The 20,275-nt window shown below is 39.1% G+C and overlaps 1 protein-coding gene across 1 annotated transcript in view; it reads right to left on the bottom strand.

Moving 5' to 3' along the window:
* Window positions 1-20,275, bottom strand: part of EEFSEC (eukaryotic elongation factor, selenocysteine-tRNA specific) — a 152,697-nt gene that overhangs the window by 121,241 nt on the left and 11,181 nt on the right. The window contains exons 2-3 of the mRNA XM_011385874.2: window positions 11,643-11,739; window positions 9,063-9,227 (exon numbers count right to left, since the gene is read on the bottom strand). Of these exons, the coding sequence (XP_011384176.1) occupies window positions 9,063-9,227; window positions 11,643-11,739 (262 nt within the window). The remainder of the gene's footprint in view (window positions 1-9,062; window positions 9,228-11,642; window positions 11,740-20,275) is intronic.

Raw genomic sequence — 20,275 nt, 5'->3', positions numbered from 1 at the left:
GTTCCCAGAGGAAGTTGGGGTACTTTTGCTAGAAAGTAGATGTGGGGCTGACAACCCCTCTGCCCCTCTTCCAGAGGCCCTGGACATTGACCAGCACACAGGGAGTCTCTAAGTTTGTGAGGATTTAGTGGAACACAGAGAAACTGAATAACCTGCCTGTGGTCTTTCCCTCTGAACTCCCAGACCTCTAGCTCTTTCTCCTTGCTTTCTCTTTCTCCATGGTCTGTGACTCTGCTATAGTTTTGGACATCGCAACCCTGACATCCAGTCACCACTGGAAACATCACTAGCCCAAAGCCCCAAGATCAAATCTTACCAGACGGATTTCCCAGTCCGAAGATCTAAAGAGCCAAAAAAAAAAAAAAAAAAAAAAAAAAAATAGATGAGGAGAAGCTGGCAAATCTCAGAATGTCTGGCATTTACAAAATTCTGGGATCTAAATGGGATTTGTTTTTTCTCCTTCATTCCCTGTTCCCTAGCATTCCCTCGATCAGCTAATAGACCCCAGCTGGGAACAAACATGGGCAGCAGCAATAGGGGCCAGGATATGACAAGCTCTGGAGGGCCAGCCCTGGCTAGGAGGGGAATGTGACTATTTATTTGGAATGGCTGTGCCCTGCCTCTGAGGAAGTTCAAGCAGACAGACGTGTCCGAGTTGATTCATGAAATATGACAGGGATGTCACTGGGTGTGGGAGGAGGGCCATCTAGTTTAAAGCCCCGCCCTGCAAGGTCCCCAGTGCCCAAGAAGCACTGGCCGCCAATCATGGTTAGTGGAGGGCAGGTGAGAGGAGGTTAAGAACTCTAAACTTCGAGAGCTCCATGACCAGGGAGAGGCCTCAAAAAGGTACAGCAGCTCACTTACAAAGCTGCTCGGGAAGTTGGAGGGTCCTTGCCCAGAAGGAGAGGAGACACCATTGACCCTAAGTTCTCTTTGGGAAGTCCAGGGGCTGCACGTACAGTGGACCAAACCTGGTCTTTGTAGCCGGATAAATGACTTCAAACACTGGTGATGTCTAGTTACTTAACCCCTCTGAGCCTAGCTGTTCTCACCTATTGGATAGAAATCACCTATAGGAAAGGAAGGAATGAGCAGAGCTGGCCATCAGTATGCTACATTCTACCATTAACCTGTGAAACCTTTTAATGCTAATGTGCAATCATCTCATGTTACCCTCACAGCAACTCTTGAAGGTGAGCCAGGGGTTGAAATTCTTCATGGAAAAGTCAAAGCTCAGAGGAGGTCACCGATGTGCCCAAGATTATAAAGGACTTAAGGCTTCTTTGGACTTCAGAACGTTCCATCCACTGCATTAGTTTCCCACTATACTGAATTACCAAATTACCAAAAACTTGGTAGCTTAAAGCAACAGAAGCTTACTCTCTCACACTTTTGGCGTCTAGAAGTCCCAAATCAATATGTCAATAGGGTTGGTTCCCTCTGGAGTCTCTGAGAATCCCTTACACACCTCTCTCCTAGCTCCTGGTGGCTGAAGGCAACCTCTGGCATTCCTTGGCTTGGGGCTGCATAACTCCAGTCTCAGCCTCCAGCTTCATATGCCCTTCGCTCTGTGAATCTGGGTCATTGGACACTCGTAACTGGATAAAAAGCCCACCCTAATCAAGATGGCCCCATCCTGAGACCCTTATATTAATTATATCTGCAAAGACTCTTATTCTAAATAAGGTCATATTCTGAGGTCCTGGATGAACATATCTTTTGTGGGCCACAATTCAACCCACTATAGCTCACACCCTGGTCCCCAAAACTTAACATATTTTCCATGTGGAAAATACTTTTATCCCCACTCCAACATCCCCAAATTCTTACTCCATTATAGCATTAACACTAAATCCAAAATCTCATCCAAATATCATCAGCTCAAAAATCTCATCATCTAAGTCACCTAATTAGGCAGGGTGATACTGGTATGATCCATCCTGGTGCAAAATGCCTCTCCATCTGTGGACCTGTGAAACTAGAAAATAAATTATCTGCTTATAAAATACAGGCAAAGGGAGAGTAGTTCTGATCAAGATGAAGGAATAAATGCTGTGCTTGCCTCCTCCCATGACCAATCAAAATTGCAACTAAATTATAGAAAAATCAATGTGGAGGACCATCTGAAGACCAGCTGAATATAATTCCTAAGGATATAAAGAAGAAGCCAAATCAAGACTGGTAGGAGGGGCAGAGAAATAAAACAGGCTGGCTCTGCACCCACATGTGGCAGTTGAGAGTCAGGAGGCATATCTCAGCTGCAGAAGTCCCCATTGAAGAGTGAAGGGTCCCAGACTCACACCAGGCTCCCCAGCCTGGAGCACCAATGCAGGGAAGATGAGGCCCCACAACATCTGGCTGTAAAAATTAGCTGGCATTCCATTTGTCTGGGTGAGATGAAAGGCTGCTGGAAATCCAAGTGTCCCCTTAAAGGGGTGGCACACAGGCACACTCACTCACAGGCATTCACCCTGGGCTCTGGTGGAAGGACAGTGGCTCAGAAGGTGCCAGAAACGTGCAGGGAGAAACAGTTGTATGGCTTCAGGACAAGGGCTAAAGAGACAGCCACCATTGTTCCTGTGTTCAGCCCTCCTCCCAACAAATCAGAATGTGTGTTAACAATATAGGTCTACCTCACAAAACAAGAAAAATCTCAAATAAACAACCTAACCTTACTAAAAGAATTAGTAAAAGATGAGCAAACAAAGCCCAGAGTAGAAGGAAGAAGATAATAAGGATCAGAGTGAAATTAAACAAAATAGAGTCTAAAAAAACAATACAAAAGATCAATGAAACCAAGAACTGATTCTTTAAAATGATAAACAAAATTGATAACCCTTTAACCAGATTCATCAAGAAAAAAGGAGAGAGGACCCAAATAAATAAAATCAGAAATGAAAGTAGAAAAGTGACAACTGACAATACAAAGGATTATGAGAAAATATTATGACAATTTGGACAATCTGGACAAAATGGATAAATTTCTAGAAACATACAATTTTCCAAGACTGAAGTCAAGAAGAAACAAATTATCTGAACTGACTAATTACTGCTAAGGTAATTGAATCGGTAATCAAAAATCTTTCACCAAAAAAAAGTCCTGGACCAGATGGCTTCACAGGGGAATTTTACCAATCAGTCAAAGAAGAATCAACACCTATTATTCTCAAAGTATTCCAAAAAATTCATTTTACAAGGCCAACATTTCCTTGATTCCAAAACCAGAAAAAGATATTACAAAAAAGAAAACTGTAGGACAATATCCTTAATGAATGTTGATGCAAAAATCCTCAACAAAATATTAGTAAACCAAATTCAGCAATATGTTAAAAATATCCATACCCCATGATCAAATGAGATTTATTCCTGGGTTGCAAGGCTAGTCTAATATCTACAAATCATGATACACCACATAACATGATACACCACATAAACAAAATGAAGGACAAAAATCACATAATCATATCAATAGATGTAGAACAAGCATTTTAAAAAATCAGCATCCATTTATAATAAATATTCTCAGCAAAGTGAGAACAGAGACCACATACCTCAACATAATAAATGTCAAATATGACAAACCCACAGCTAACATCATACTTAACAGGGAAAAGCTAAAAGTCTTTTCCTTAAGAACAGGAACAAGACGAGGATATCTACTTTCACCACTTTTATTCCACATAATATTGGAAGTCCTAGCCACAGCAATCAGACAAGAAAAAAAATTAAAAGGCATCCAAATTGGAAAGGAAGAAGTAAAACTGTCATTATTTGCAGATGACATGATACCATACAGAGAGAACCCTAAAGACTCCACCAAAAAACTATTAAAACTAGTTAATAAATTCAGTTAAGGTAGCAGGATACAAAATTAATATTCAGAAATTGGTTGAATTTTTATATACCCATAATGAAGTATCAGAAAGAGAAATTAAAAAACAATCCCATTTACAATTGCATCAAAAATAAAATACTTAGGAATAAATTTAATCAAGGAGGTAAAAGAGCTGTACTAGGAAAATTACAAGTCATTGAAGAAAGAAAATGAAGAAGATACAAATAAATGGAAACATAAACCATGATCATGAATACGAAGAATTAACATTAAAATGTCCATACTACCCAAAACAATCCACAGATGTGATGCCATCCCTATCAAAATACAATAGCATTTTTCACAGAATTAGAACAAATAATTCTAAAATTTATCTGAAACCATAAAATCCCCCTCAATGGCCACAAAAATCTTGAGAAAGAAGAACAAAGTTGGAGGCTTCGTGCTACCTGATATCAAACCATACTACATGGCTACAAACTATACTACAAAACATACCACAAGTAATCAAAATGGCATGGTCCTGGAATAAAAAACAGACACAAAGATCAATGAAACAGAATAGAGAGCTCAGAAATAAACCCACACCTATATGGTTGATTAATCTATGACAAAGAATCATAGATTAATCAAGAATATACAATGGGGTAAAGACAGTCTATTCAATAAATGGTGTTGGGAAAATTGGACAGATACATGCAAAAATATTAAACTAGACAATCTTTTTACATCATATATAAGAATAAACACAAAATGGATTAAAGGCTTAAATGTAAGACCTGAAACCATAAAACTCCTAGAAGAAAACAAAGGCAGTAAACTCCTTGACATTTCTCTTAGTAATATTTTTTCTGCTATAATTCCTCAGGTAAGGGAAACAGAAGAAACAATAAATGGGACTACATCAAATTGAAAAGTTTTTGCATAGCAAAGGAAACCACCAATAAGAGGAAAAGACAACCTACAGATTGGGAGAAAATATTCACCAATAATAGATACAATAAGGAGTTAATATCTAAAATTTATAAAGAACTCATACAACTCAACACCAAAAAAAATAAAATAAAATCCAATTAAAAACTGGGCACAGAACCTGAATAGATATTTCTCCAAAGAGGACATAGAGATGCTCAGTCACATAGACATGAAAAGATGCTCAGTCACTAATCATTGGAGAAACACAAATTAAAAGCACAATGAGATTATCACTTCACACTGGTCAGAATGGCTATCATCAATAAATCAATAAACAACAAGTACTGGTAAGGATGTAGAGAAAAGGGAACCATTTGTACACTGTTGGTGAGATTGTAGACTGGTGTGGCCATTATGAAAAACTGTATGGAGTTTCCTCAAAATGTTAAAAATAGAATTACCTTATGCATCCTTATATTCTTCACAGCATTATTTACAATAGCCAACATGTGGAAGCAACCTAAGTGTCCATCAATAGATTACTGGATAAAGAAGGTATGGCATATCTACACAATGGTGTATTACTCAACCATAAAAAAATGAAATTCTACCATTTGCGACAACAACGATGGACTTAGAGAGTATTATGCTAACTGAAATAAATCAGACAGAGAAAGGCAAGTACTATATGATCTTGCTTATACATGGAATTTAAAGAACAAAATAAATGAACAAACAAAATAGAAACAGACTCAAATATAGAGAACAATCTGATGGTTGACAAATGGGAGGGCGTTGGGGGATTGGGTGAAAGAGGTGAAGGGATTAAAAAGCACAAATTGGTATTTACAAAATATTCATGGGGATGTAAAGTAAGCATAAGGAATATAGTAATAATATTGTAAAAACTATGTATGGTGATAGGTAGATACTAGACTTACTGGAGGGATCACTGTGTAAATTATATAAATGTCCGACTACTATGCTGTACACCTGAAACTAATATAAAATAATACTGAATGTCAACTCTAATAAAAAGAAATAAAACAAAAATAAATGCAGGTGTAGGAGAAAAAAAAACAAACACAGAAGTCCCAAGCAAGTTTCAAATTTAGCAGAGCAAATCCGATTAGATTTCCAGGCCTGAAAATGACCCTCTGTGGCTTGTTCCTCTGCCCTCTAGACCCATGAAGACTCCAGTGGCCCCTGCTCTTGACACCATCCACAGCTCTACCCTTGGAATCATTCTTCCTTTTCTCGAAGAATAACGCATGTTTGTAGCTCAGTAGCTCTATCAGTTCATTTCCTGCATGTGGAATCCCACAAGTCCAATTGCTTTTCTTTATTCCATTTCCTCAGGTCTCTGTCCCTTTCAGTCCAGGCTGGCAATGTTTTTAGTGCCATAACATTCTCAAAAAGCTTGTGGGTCTCTCTCATGTATGTCATGTATGTCCAGATCCCTCCTGGATAAGCCCACTTCTCTTCCTAGCTTCTGCTGAAATGTTTGATTAAATCCATGAGTCACATACCTCATCTTTTCAGCAAAGGCTGTCTAGCCTTTCCCTTGGCCTTTCGCCACAGCATGCATTCTCAAGGAGAATTTCCTACCTGTAGCACCCTTTGGAATCTGGACAGGCCGAGACTCTCCTAAATCATCAAGTGCTGGTTCCTTTTTGCTAATAGTTCCTTCTTTGATCCATTCCCTTCCTCTCAAGTTTATTATAATCAGCAAAAGAAAATCAGGCTGCATCTTCCACATTTTGCTTGGAAAACTCCTCAACCAAATATCCAAGTTCACTGCTTATAAGTCTAGTTTCCCTAACTAGTAAATCAGAAAATCAAATAGCCATCTACAGCAAGAGGGTTAAAAAGTAGGCTGGAGGACAACAGGTGCACAAAAGCAAAAGGAGTATTAAAATTATATTTGACAAGCACCTTCCACATACCCAAGTACTAGATTAGTAACTGGGATCCTGATAGGCAAGTCTCATCTTTATAAGGACAAGGAGAGTAGCCAAAGACCTCAGAACATGCCCCAACTCAAACATCCTTATCTACTTAACGTAGCCAACTATCTCTGCCTCAGCCCTCCCCCATACCCTTGGTCCTACCATTGTAGCCACTGATCCTATCATCGTAGCCACTGATCCTATCATCATATACCTTTTCCTCTCTCTAGAGCCTCAAGTACCTCCCAATTCAAAGTATGTCTCCCACAGAGCCCTCTTCTGACACCTCCTTCCTACTCCCAGCTACTCTCCCAGGCAGCAGACATATCTTCTCCCAGGGCAGAGGGGATACCAGATCAGGGTGGCTGCAAAGGGTCTGCCTCAGGGAGCACAGAGAATGGAAAGAAATTTAACATCTGATTCAGTCTCTGTTAGCTAAGTATTAACACACAGTCACTATTATAATCTTAATTTTGTTAAATATGTTTAGTTTACTTTCATAATTTTGTGCTTTATTTTTTAAGATTTGCACTTTTAGTCCCTGGCATAACATGGATTTGATTTAAGTGGTCTTTATCCGGGACTAATGGTCTTCAGAGAAGGATCCACAACAGCCAGTAGAGGAGGGGATCACGACCCACAGTGTCAGGGGAGGTCCTAGGACATAGAAGAGCAGGGCCTCACCCTCCAAACTTTGCCAGCCTTGGGCCTATAAAAGAAGCTTTTCTTTGGTTGGTCTTTCCTGGTCAGGAGACTCTTCCCTAATACCCCTAGCCCTGCAGGAAGAAGTGGCGGTCACACTGCCATAAAATGAGTGGAGGAGGAGATTTTAACCTGAGATTTCCTTTACCTGGGGAAGCCCAGCCCATTCCTCTCACTCTTGAAATGCCCCTTTTCTATATCTTCTCCAGCTGCCCTAGACCAGGAATGGCCAACACAAGGTACAGGTGCTCCCTTGCCCTCCCCTTGCTTAGGACAGACACTGTGATCTTGGCCCTCCCTGTCCTAGTGTGATGGTAAATATTATGTGTCAAGTTGGCTATGCCATTATATCCAGATATTTTGTCAAGCATTATCCTGGATGTTTCTGTGAGGGCGTTCTGAGATGAGATTAACATTTAAATGGGTAGACTGAGTAAAGCAGATGACCCTCCATCGTGAGGCTGAACCCAATCTAATCAGTTGAAGGCCTGAATAGAAAAAGACTGACTTCCCTGGAAGAGAAAACTCTGCCAGCTGACAGCCTTTTGACTCAAATTGCAACCCTTCCCTGGGTTTCCATCTTGCTGGCCCACCCTGCGGATTATGAGGGACTTGCCAGGCCTCATAATTATATGAGCCAATTCCTTAAAAGTACATATCTCTCTCTGTATAAATGTATGTACAAATACTTTCGGTTCTCTTTCTCTGAAGGACCTTGACTAATACACATAGTGAGCAAGATAACCTTAGAATCCACATCAATACAGCCCTCCAGGAAGAATCCTCTGTTAGCACACAAACTGAATTCATTCTCCAGGACTGTGAGTACATCCAGCAACTGGTACTCCCTGGTTGAAGTGCATGCCAGTATTTCCCTGTGCTCTGGGGTTGTCTGAGAACGAGAGAACTGCCCTGGACCCTGAATTCCTGGTAGGGTCTTCCTAGTTCTAACTAGCCCTTGTTCCCCATCCTTTATTCCCCTTGAAGGGGAAGAGTGGTCAGGGAGGCTATAAGTTTTCTTTTCCAGTAAACTAAAACCATAAGAAAGCCCAGTGAAGAAAAGAAATATCAAGGCCACTGGATACCTTTTAAATTGAAGCCAGGCCAGAAGTTACCAGAAGGTGGGAGTGATGGGGAGAGGCCATCCTTTTCATAGGTCTCCTAAGGGATGACATGTATCTGCCAGTGGTCACTAGGAGTGTGAAACTCATCTAGATGTCTTCCAGATTGTATGACTGAGCAACACAAGATTCTAATTGAGTTTAATTTGAAATTTCTGTGATTGAGCCAAAGGTACCCAGAAATCAGTCCGCATATACTTGCCACCCTGACCCAGGGAGCTTGTAGGAAGGAGGGTTCACACCCAACGCCTCATTTGTTGACCAAGTGGTCCGGAGCCCCACCGTACTTCTGGAGCCTCAGTTTCATTATCTATAAAGAATATCTACTTGGGAGATTCAACACAGCACACCCGATAAATGGGTATTGTTATGAGAATTAGAGGAGTGGTAGTTCTAGAATCCAGGAAGGGCAGAAGCAAAGCAGAGCCAGCTGGCCAGTCCCAGGGAACAGGCCCAGCAGGCTTAGCAGCTGGAGACAAAGGGACCATCCCCTTCCCTCAACACCTGACAGGGAAAAAGAAAGGACAAGGTAAGACTGACCTTAAGAGCAGGAATCTCCACGTTGTCGCCGAGGCTGATGGAGCCTGAGAGGATGGTTCCTGTCATCACAGTGCCCTGGCCTTTGATGGAGAAGCAGTGGTCCACAGACATGAGGAATGGTCCCGAAGGGTCTCTCATTGGGATGGAAATCTGGGATGTCAGGAGCTAGAAAAGAGATGCTGGTACCACACTCTGTTGGGAGAGGACTGGATGGAGCAGGGCAGAGGAGAGCAGAGGGTAGGATGGTGCCCAGGCAATCTAGCCCAGAAAATCAGAAATGTATAATTCCCTAACTGCACTCTAAACTTCTGCCATGCTCTGTTCCTTCCCTCAGTGCAAAGGAAAAGGGCACTTGGAGAAGCCTCATCTATTCTCTCTCATTGGGATTACTGCAACAGTCTTCGAACAGGCTGGGCCTCCAAGCCCTCGTCCACACTGCAGCAGAGGCAGCCTGCTATAGGACACCCTTGGTTACATTGCTCCCTGGCTTCACATGCTTTCCAAGCCTCCTGACATCTATAGAATCTAAGATTCATCATCATCTGGCCCCTAGGTACTGCTGAGGCCTAGCCTCCCACCACTTGCCCTTTTGTGCCAGGCACCAGCCACTGGCAGGCCCATAAGTTCACCAGCCTGTCTAGCCTCACTCATCCTTCTTCCAGAAAGGCAGGTGGGGAATATTGCCTCTGGAAAGGCTTTGCTGCCCTTTTTGTATGGCTGAATTCCCCACCCACCATCACCACAGTTAGCATGCCATTGTGATCATCTGTTTATTTGTCTCCCCTCCCAGGGCTGTGAGTACTTCCAAGTATCTCCAGCAGTTGGCATCTTGCTTGAGAGGACAAGTGACTGAAGGAAAACTGAAGGATTTGAGGAGAAAAAGAATGTTCCCAGAGGCAACTGCCTGTGTTTGACAGAGCAGGAAGGGTGAAGGCCACTTCTCCAAGCCCACGGCAGAGACAGAGGGATGATCTAACATCTGCAAAGGGCTAGTGCTGCCCCTGTTTGTGGTTCTGCTTTTCATTCTCTGTTGACTCTTTCCTCATGCTTCAATCTCAATTGGCCCATTTTTCTCATGCCATCTATGTGCTTGGGGATAGTGTCAAAGCTAATTACCATTAAACAAATGAAAATAATTCCTTTTATTTTGCTACTTTCTAATTTCACTAGGGAATAGGCTGTCAAAAAAGTATTTTCTTAGTGAATGTTCCAAATTCATTCTTGTGATAATAATTCTTTTAGAAAAAGACTAGAGATTCAAAACAGGCTTGGCCTGAGATTTATGCAGAGGCTTCTCAAAGGAATATACAAACATCTTTCACAGCAGTATTTTTGTGGATTTTGCTTTAACAAACACAACTGTCCCAGGTTCCTGAATCAGTGATACCTAGAGCTGATGAAAAAGAACCAAAAGCCTTACCCATTAAATATTGGTTTTTCTAAGTTAGCAAGATTAGTACTGGGTAATTCCAGAAATGGTAGCACACACCATCACACCTGATCTTGGCTCTGTGGATCCAGAAGCAGGTGGATCCCAAAGCCCATCCCGCAACCGACCCAAGTCTGAATCCCAGCTTCACCACATACTCACAGTGAGACCTTGGGCAAGTTACTTAACCTCTCTGAATTTCAGACTCTTCCTTGGTAAAATGGGGATAAATAATTTAAGCCTCCTAGGGTCACTGTGAATGTTAATGATCTTAGCACAGTGCCTGGTATTGAAAAATCAACCTCACCATCATAGTAAATTCTGATATAGCACTGTCCCGAGCACATTATATACATTAATTCATTTAACCCTCACACTGACTCCATAAGAGAGTGGTGTTATTATCTTCCCTACTTTATAAGTGAGGGAACTGAGGCAAGAGAGAGCAGGTCATGTGCCTAAGGTCACAGAGAGAGCAGGTGGTGGAGCCAGCACTGCAACCTGCCATCCAGCCCCAGAGTCAATGCGCCTCACCACTCTAACCCTCTGAGCTACCCCAAGTGCTTAGCAGAGGGACACTGCAGTCCTCAGTCTCACTTCCATTTCCATAGAAGTATTACACCATTCCCTCCACCTCTACCCTGCCCACTAGCTGTCCTGGGCACCCTCCATCTACTACTACCCAGCCTAGAGGAATGGCCTGGGTCTCAGGCCCATAGCTTTCGAAGGTGAAGCCTCCACTGCTTTGATAGAAGCACTGCCTCTGCTGCTAGGCCCACCTCCTAACCCCTGCCTCACTGGCCCCCAGCCCAGGTGGGACACACTGGAGGTGCTGGTACAATCTGAAGGAACTGGACAAATGACATGGCCCCAGAATTCCAGGCTGGCTGGAGCTACTTTGTCAAGTGGAGGTGTTTGACAAGAGAAAGGAAAAAGAAAGGGTTAGAAAGGTGGAAGCCTTTGGTTGTGTTTGGGCTTAACTTTCTGAGAGAGGATGCATTAAGGTGTGTAGGATTGGTTTAAAGGAACCGCCTCAGAGTCCTCTTGCTGGGGATGCCTCTCTCTTTCTCTCTCAGGCTGAGCAGAACACAAAGGAACCTGCCTGAGCAGGGCTGGGGCCAGAGACCAAACAGGATTCAAGCTGAAAGTACCTCAATGAGCTCTGAGATGCCCTGTGGAGCTTCTGTTTCGGGGGCCTCTGGTCCCCCAGGCTTGGCCGCCACAGGTATAATCGGTGCACCTCGGAACCTAGAACAGAAAAACAAGTCCCACCACAGTTAGAGAGATCATCAGCATGGACACAGAGCAACTCTGTGAAGCACCTGGCAGATCACCAAGCACAACAGGTGTTCTCTCCTTTCCTCCTTTCAGAAGTGTCTAGAAAGAGAGTGCCATCCTATTCTACTTAGCAGATGAGAAAATGGAGGCCTCAAGGGGAAATGCCTTATATTGAATGACAGAATTTAAAAAGGTGCTCTTAGGTTTTAACCTCCACTTTCAGAACCCTCTCTGAGAAGGCAGCAGTAAACCCTGGGCCCCAGGACTCTGAACAATATACCCCTTAAAGAAGGCCAATAAATGTATACCTCCCACCCTCCTGCAGAGACTCCGAAAATACTGGTAACCAAAAGTCCCTGAAGATGCACCTGAGAGCACATCTCCACCATCCCAGTCCTATGGAGGCCATTCCTCCCAGAACCTTCCCAGAGAGCCCTTGTTTTTTAGGAAGAGATTTATTTATTCCATTTAAAAAAAAAAATGGAAAAAGAAAAGTATACGACCCATAATCCCATCATTGCAGTGTGCTGTCTTCCAACCTTGGTTTTTCAATGCATTATATTTTTATAATGCATTATGTTTTTCATATTTTGGTTATAGTATACATACAATTTCACATCCCAGTTTATTTACTGTTGAATGATAGCAACAACAATGATGATAACTCACTTGGCTGAGCCAAGCATATACCCTTGACCCTTTCACTGAAACCTTACATCACTATGGTATTGTCACCATGAGAAACTGAGGCTTAGAAAGTCAGATTAATTTGCTCCAAGTACTTGACTATAAATCTCAGAGCCAAACTCCAACCCAGTCCATCTGACCCTAGAACCAAGGCTCACAACTTCTATGTTACACTCCTACCTCCCTAGGCCTCCGTTTTCATATTTAACAGCTGCGTAAGAGTGTGACCCAAAATTTACATGTTTTCCCCCATACTGTTACTCATTTAGAACATTTCAAGTTTTTCACTAATATAAAATAATACTATGATAAAGATATTGATGGACATGACTGACTTTTTATTTTTTTGCCTTACTTTGGGATAAATTCATAGAGTATAAGTCTAAAGACTTATAAGACTCAACATATATTGAAAAATCAGCAAAATGGTAGAGTAAGGACATTCAAAAAGCCTCTCTTCCATAAAAGTAATAAGAACACTGGCAAAATTACCAGATTAAACTTCTATAGAATTCTAGAAATTAACCAAAGGCAATCTGTGGAATGTTTATTTAAGAAAAACAGCTAAACCTCGGTACAAATAAGAGAGCTTTGTGGCATTTTAACTTGTCTTATTCCCATTCACCCCTCCTCAACTCTACTGTAGCCTTAATAACCAGCATCTGCAACCAGAGTAGAAACCAGCAGGCTGACAGCCACTAACGAGTGCAGAATTGGTTTGAATTCCATCAAAGCCTCTCTCACAAAGAACTGTCATATTTTTTCCTATTTGGAAGTTCCCTGGAAGACCTCACTTTGCCAAGTTATTTTTATTTGGCCTGCTTTGGAGCTTGCCCAGTGCAAAAAGAAAAAAAAAAGGCAACCAAGAATTCTATATTTAGCAAAAATATGCTTCAAAAATGAAGAAAAACAGAATTACCACATGACCCAGATACCTCCTAAGTATATATCCAAAAGAATGGAAAACAAGTACTCAAATATATGTACATGTATGTGCACAGCAGCACTATTCACAGAAGGCAAAAGATGGTAGTAGCTTGTGTCCATCCATGCTAAGTGAAAATGTAAAAGAAGCCAGACATGGAAAGTCACGTATTATGTGATTCCATTTATATGAAATATCCAGAATAGGCAAGTCCATTGAGACAGAAAACAAATTCATGCTTCCAAAGAATAGGGAGTAATTGCTTAATGAGTACAGAGTTTCTGAAAATAGTGGTGATGGTTGTGTAACTTTGTATACATTAAAAGGGTGAATTTTATGGTATATGAATATTTCAAAGAAGAAAAAAACATACATTAAAAGGTCTGCTACCCTTTTCACTACCATGATAGATATCTGAGATGCCTATTTCCCTGCACATACATCAAAATATCATTATTTTTTAGACATACCTCCTTTTAATTTTTATTTCCTTAATAAGCCATGTAACACTGAACATCTTCTACCTATTTATTTTTTAAATGTATTTTCAAGAGACATTTCTGCAGCACTTCTAGTTCTGGACTTTGCTTTCTCCGATAAGTGCCATCCTTACCCTCCGCTGACTCTAAAAACTGCTCTTGTGTGCCTCTTTGTGTATGGTCTAGTGTCCAACTCAGTGGGAGTGAGGGGAAAGGATGGTGTCATTTACCTATAGTACCAGTGCCTGTGCTAGGGGTTTTGCACTCCTATATCCTCATCCCAACTTTGTGAGGTGGCTGTTATTACTCTCTTCCCATTTTACAGAAGACAGTCCTAAGCTTGGCTAGGTTCTGTAGCATGTTCCAGGTCACACAGCTCATGAGCGGGGGCGCTGTGATTAAAAGCCAAGTCTGGGTTCACCTTGAGAATATAATGAGAACAATGCTCCATCAGCCTGGTTTAGAGGCAGGAGTATGTGTCTCTTCTCAAATCCATGAGAATTTAGAAAGTTGCTGCTCTTCAAATATTAGGGAATGTAACATATTTAAGTCCTATAAACAGATTAATGAAACCCTTGCCCTCTGGTAATTTTAGTATTCAAAGCCATGAAATAAAGGGGATGACAGATATAATTATAGTACTCAATATTTTTACTGTTTGCTATCACTTCCATGTAAAGACATAAATTTACTGGATCCATAAAACAACCCTCTGAAGTAGGAAGAATAATTGTTACTCTCCTACTCAGAATCACTCCTCCATTCACCAACATCAGCTGAGCACTATGCAAACGGCACTGTGCTGAATGCTTTCATAGACATCGCCCCATTTAATCCCATAGTAATAATGTAAGGGTAAAATTGTCATTTTAGATATGGGGAAACTCAGACACGGAAAAGTTAAATGATTGCTAAAGGGTAACATGTACAGTAAATGGCAGAAGCAAGGAACCCAAAGATCTTCTCTTTGGTCCCCAAAGCCCTGTTCCATACCTGTCTTTCCCATGATGCTGGACATCCCAAAGATAACCACCATCCCTCATCAGAGACAATTACTACTCTATTCAGATGTCACCACTGGTCTTTCAAAACACAAGAAGAGAAGAGGATGGAGCTCAGTGCCCCCACCTACCAGGACAAGGAGAGAAGGAAAAACCTTTGTGGTTGCTCTACTCGATCCCCTTTTGCCCTATTTCATGGAGTTCCTGTGGTGAGTACCAGAGCAAAAAGAAGCTATCTGCTATCTGCTACTCAAAACTTCACAACAGAATTAAAGTCATTTATTGAGGTTTTCTCCAGGCAATTTACTTGGGGAACACCTCTAAAATACTAGATGAACCATTTTAACTTACAAGATTCTACCAAGAGGAACAACTGCAAAAAAGAAAAAAAAAAAAAAAGGCATGCTGCATCTAGATAGAAAAAAAGCCAAAATACTGGCAGCAGCTGCCTAAGGTGTTACAACTAGAACTCACAAATTATAATTTTTTATTACTGGCAAAGCAACAAACCCAAGAGCTTTAAAAATATATATCTGATCAAGAAGAAAATACAGAATAAAGTTTATTTTAGTGAATTCGGACTAAATGAATTAATGATAACCTATGGATTATGCATTCTAATTTGTGTAAAATTGAAATTATAGATGATGCAGAAATCCTACATGCCTCAAAAGAACAGCAAGAAGGAGACAGACCCAAATTCAATATGCAAAACTGTTCACAAAGCCAAGATACCCCAGATGAGGCTGGACCAACTGTCAACATGTGGAAGGGAAGGTACAATGCTGAGAACATTTTATGTTCTCCCATAATAATTTATATTATTGATATTATTAAGTAAATATGCATGTATATGTCTTAAGTTAAAATATTATATTTAAGATATCAATGTGTTATTTTTTTATGGTTCTCTGCTTTAAGGGATTTTGATTAATCAATCACAATTCCCTTCAAAAAATCTACTACTTTGGCTAAAAAAATAAACACAAAGAATACAAAACAAGTCTCTTAACTTCTAGATACTATTTTCTGCTGAAAGCTCTGATGCTGGTTAGAAAAGAAAAGCAGAAGACACAATAGCACCAAGATGAGACATTTCCTGGACATAATAGAAGAGATTTAAGGATAACTGGAAAAGGATTAACTTCTTTAAATAACTCCATGTATTTTTTTCAAAAATTTTATAGTGTCAAAATACACATATCATAAAATTTACCATCTTAACCACACTTATGTGTACAGTTCCGTGGTATTAAGTATATTTACACTGTGCAACCATCACCACCATCATCATAGCTCTTCTCATCTTGTAAAACTGAAACTCCATACCCATTAAATAATAACTCACTAATTTCCCACTCCTCAGCTCCTGGCGACCATGACTCTACTCTCTGATTTTGATTACTCTAAGTATCTCATGTTACGTGGAATCATCTAGTCATTTTATGACTGCCTTACTTCACTTAGCAAAATGTTCTCTAGGTTCATACATGTTGTAGCATGTGTCAGAATTTCCTTCATTTGTAAGGCTAAATAAGATCACATTTTGCTTATCTATTCACCCATCATCAATGGACACCTTTGTTGCTTCCACATCTTGGCTATTGTGAATAATGCTACTATGAATATGGGTGTACAAATATTTCTTGAGGACCCTGCTTTCAGTTCTTTTGGGTAAATTCCTAGAAGTGGAATGGCTGAATGGTAATTCTATTTTTAATTCTCTGAAGAACCTTCATACTCTTATCCACAGCGGTTGCACCATTTTACATTCCCACCAAGAGCACACAAGAGTTCCAATTTCTCCACATCCCCACCAAGTTATTTTGGTTTTTGGCAGCAGCCATCCAAATGAGTGTGAGGTGGTATCTCATTATAGTTTTGATTTGGATTTCCCTAATGATTAGTGATGTTGGCATTTTTTTCATGTGCTTATTGACCATTTGCATATATTCCTTAGAAAAATTTCTATCCAAGTCCTTCCCATTTTTGAATCAGGTAATTTATTCTCTTTTTGTTCTTCAGTTTTAAAGTGTTCTCTATGTAGTCTGATTATCAGTTAGATATTATCAGATATAATTTATAAATGTTTTCTCCCATTCCATGGACTGCCTTTTTTTCTCCGTTGATATTATCTTTTGATGCATAAATTTAATTTTCATTAAGTCCAATTTGTCTATTTTTCTTTTGTTGCCTGCACTTTTGGTATCATATCCAAACCACTGCCAAATCCAATGTCATGAAATTTTTGCCCTGTTTTCTTCTGAGAGTTTTATACTTTTAGGTCTTACATTTAGTATTTTGATCCTTTTGCACTAACTTTTGTATATGGTGTTAGATAGGGGTCCAACTTCATTCTTTTGCATGTGGATATCCAGTTTTCCCAGTATCATTTGTTGAAAGACCGTTCTTCCCCACTGAATGGTCTCGGCCCCCTTGTCAAAACTCACTTGACCATATATGCAAGGGTTTATTTCTGGGCTCTGTATTCTGTTACACTGGTCTGTATTCTGTTACACTGTCTCTGTTTATGCTAGTAGCACACTGTTTTGTAGCTTTGTAGTAAGAATTGAAATTAGGTAGTGTGAATTCTCCAGTTTTATTCATCTTTTTCAAGAATGTGTTGGCTATTTGGGGAAATTTGAGACTCCATATGAATTTTAGGATGGATTTTTCTACTTATGTAAAACAACATGATTGGAATTTTGATGGGAATTATGTTAAACCTGTAGATTGGTTGGGGTAGTACTGATATTTTAACAATATTAAATCTTCCAATCTATGAATATGTTTCCATTTATTTGTCTTTTTTCATTTCTTTCAGTACTGTTTTGTGGTTTTCGTTATGTCTTTCACCTCGTTGGTTAATTCCTAAGTATTTTATTCTTTTTGATGTTATTGTACATGGAATTATTTTCGTAATTTCCTTTTCAGATTGTTCATTGTGAATAGAAATGCAACTAATTTTTGCATATTTACTTTGTATCTTGTTACTTTGCTGAATTCATTTATTAGTTCTAATAGTTTTTTTGTGTGTGTGTGGAATATTTAGGGTTTCCTACATATAATATCATACCATCTGCAAAAAGATTTTACTTCTTCCTTTCCAATTTGGATGTCTTTATTTCCTTTTGTCTAATTGCTCTGGCTAGTACTTCCAGTATTATGTTGAATAAAAATGGGAAAAGTGAGCTTCCTCGTCTTGTTCTTGATCTCAGAGGAAAAGCTTTCAGTCTTTTACCACTGAATATGATGTTTGCTGTGGGTTTTTCATGTATGGCTTTAATTATGTTGAGATATTTTTCTTCTCTTCCTAGTTTATTTTTATCATGAAAGGGTGTTGAATTTTGTCAAATGCTTTTTCTGCATCAATTAAGATGATCACGTGGGGTTTTTCTCTCCTTCATTTTGTTAATGTGGTGTATTACATTAAACGATTTTTGTATGTTGAACCATCTTCGCATTTCAGGAATAAGTCCCACTTGATCGTGGTCTATAATCCCTTTAGTTTGCTGCTGAATTAAATTTGCTAGGATTTTATTGAAGATTTTTACATCATTCATAAGGGATTTAGATATGTAGTTTTCTTTTCATGTAGTATCTTTGGCTTTGGTATCAAGGTAATGATGGCTTCATAGAATGGTTAGTAAATGTTCCCTCCTCTTCAGTTTTTTTTGGAAAAGTTTAAGAAGGATTGGTGTTTGTTAGCTCTTCTTCAAATGTTAGAATGAAGTCATCACGAGTGAAGTCATCAGGTCCAGAGCTTTTGTAAGATTTTTAATTATTAATGAAATCTCCTTAACAGTTATAGATCTATTCAGATTGCCTATTTCTTTGTGATTTAGTCTTGGTAGATTTTGTGTTTCTAGGTGTTTGTCCATTTCATCTAGGTTGTCCAAGTACAGCTGTTGGCATACAATTGTTCATAGTACTCTTTTATAATCCTTTATATTTCTGTAGAAGTAGCAGTAATGCCCATTTTCATTTTTTTATTTTAGTAATTTGAGTCTTCTCTCTTTTATTCATAGTCCATCTGGCTAATGGTTCATCAATTTTGTTGATCGTTTCAAAGAACCAACCTTTGGTTTCATTCATTTTCTCTATTATTTTTCTATTCTCTATTTCATTTCTCTCTGCTCTAATCTTTATTATTAACTTCATTCTGCTACCCTTGGGTTTAGTTTGCTCTTTCTATAGTTCCTTTAAGTTGTAAAGTTAGTTTGTTGATTTGAAATCTTTCTTGTTTTTTAATGTAAGAGTTTATAGCTATAAATGCCCCTCCCCACTATTTCTATTGCATTCCATAAATGTGGTATATTACATTTTTATTATCAGTAATCTCTACATATTTTTAAATTTCCCTTGTGATTTCTTCTTTGATCCATTGGTTGTTTAAGTGTGTTTCTAATTTCCACAAATTCATGAATTTTCCTATTTCTGTTAATGATTTCTAACTTCATCCTGTTGTGGTCAGAAAAGACACTTTGTATGATATCTATCTTTTAAAATCTATTGAGACTTAATTTTTGGCCTAATACGTGATCTATCCTGAAATATGTCCCATCTACACTTGAAAAGAATGTGTACACTATTGTTGTTGAGTAGACCGTTCTGAATGTGTCTGTTAGATCTAGTCATTTATATCTTCTTGCTGTGTTGAACCTTCCATTAACATATTATGTCCTTTTTGCTCTTATAAACTTTTTAAAGTTGAAGTCTATTTTGTCTTAATATAGATTCCTTGCTCTCTTTTGGTTATTATTTGCATGGAATATCTTTTTCCATCCTTTCACTTTGAATCTCTTTGTGTCTCTGGACCTAAAGTGAGCCTCTAGTAGACAGCATACAGTTGGATCATGTGTTTTTGTCCAATCTGCCAATCTTTGTACTTTAATTGAAGAGCTTAAGCAATACATATTTAAGAAATTACTAATAGGGGACTTTCTTCTGTCATTGTGTTATTTATGCTCTATACATCTTACAGCTTTTTTTTTTTTGTCTCTCATTTCCTGTGTTACTCTCTTCTTTTGTATTTAGTCAATTTTTGCAGTGAAATATTTAAATTGCTACCTCATTTCCTTTTGTGTATATTCTTATAGCTATTTTCTTTGTGGTTAACATAGAGATTACATTTAGCATCCTAAAGTTATAACACTCTAATTGAATTTATACCAGCTTAATTTCAATAACATAAGAACTCTGCTCTTATAAGACTCTGTTGTCATGCCACAAAATGACATCTTTATATATTGTATGCCCTAAAACATAAATTAATAATTCCTTTAAATGCATGTCTCTTAAATTATGCAGAAAACAAAATGTGGAGTTACAAACCAAAGTTACAATACTAGCTTTCAGACAAATTATTTTGTTTTTTATATGTATTAGTCTCTTGAATCATGTAGAAAAACACA

This window comes from Pteropus vampyrus, unplaced genomic scaffold, assembly GCF_000151845.1.
Source record: "Pteropus vampyrus isolate Shadow unplaced genomic scaffold, Pvam_2.0 Scaffold818, whole genome shotgun sequence".
Taxonomy (NCBI): domain Eukaryota; kingdom Metazoa; phylum Chordata; class Mammalia; order Chiroptera; family Pteropodidae; genus Pteropus; species Pteropus vampyrus.
The sequence above is the reverse complement of the archived record's forward strand: the minus strand, read 5'-3'. Positions and strand labels throughout refer to the sequence as shown.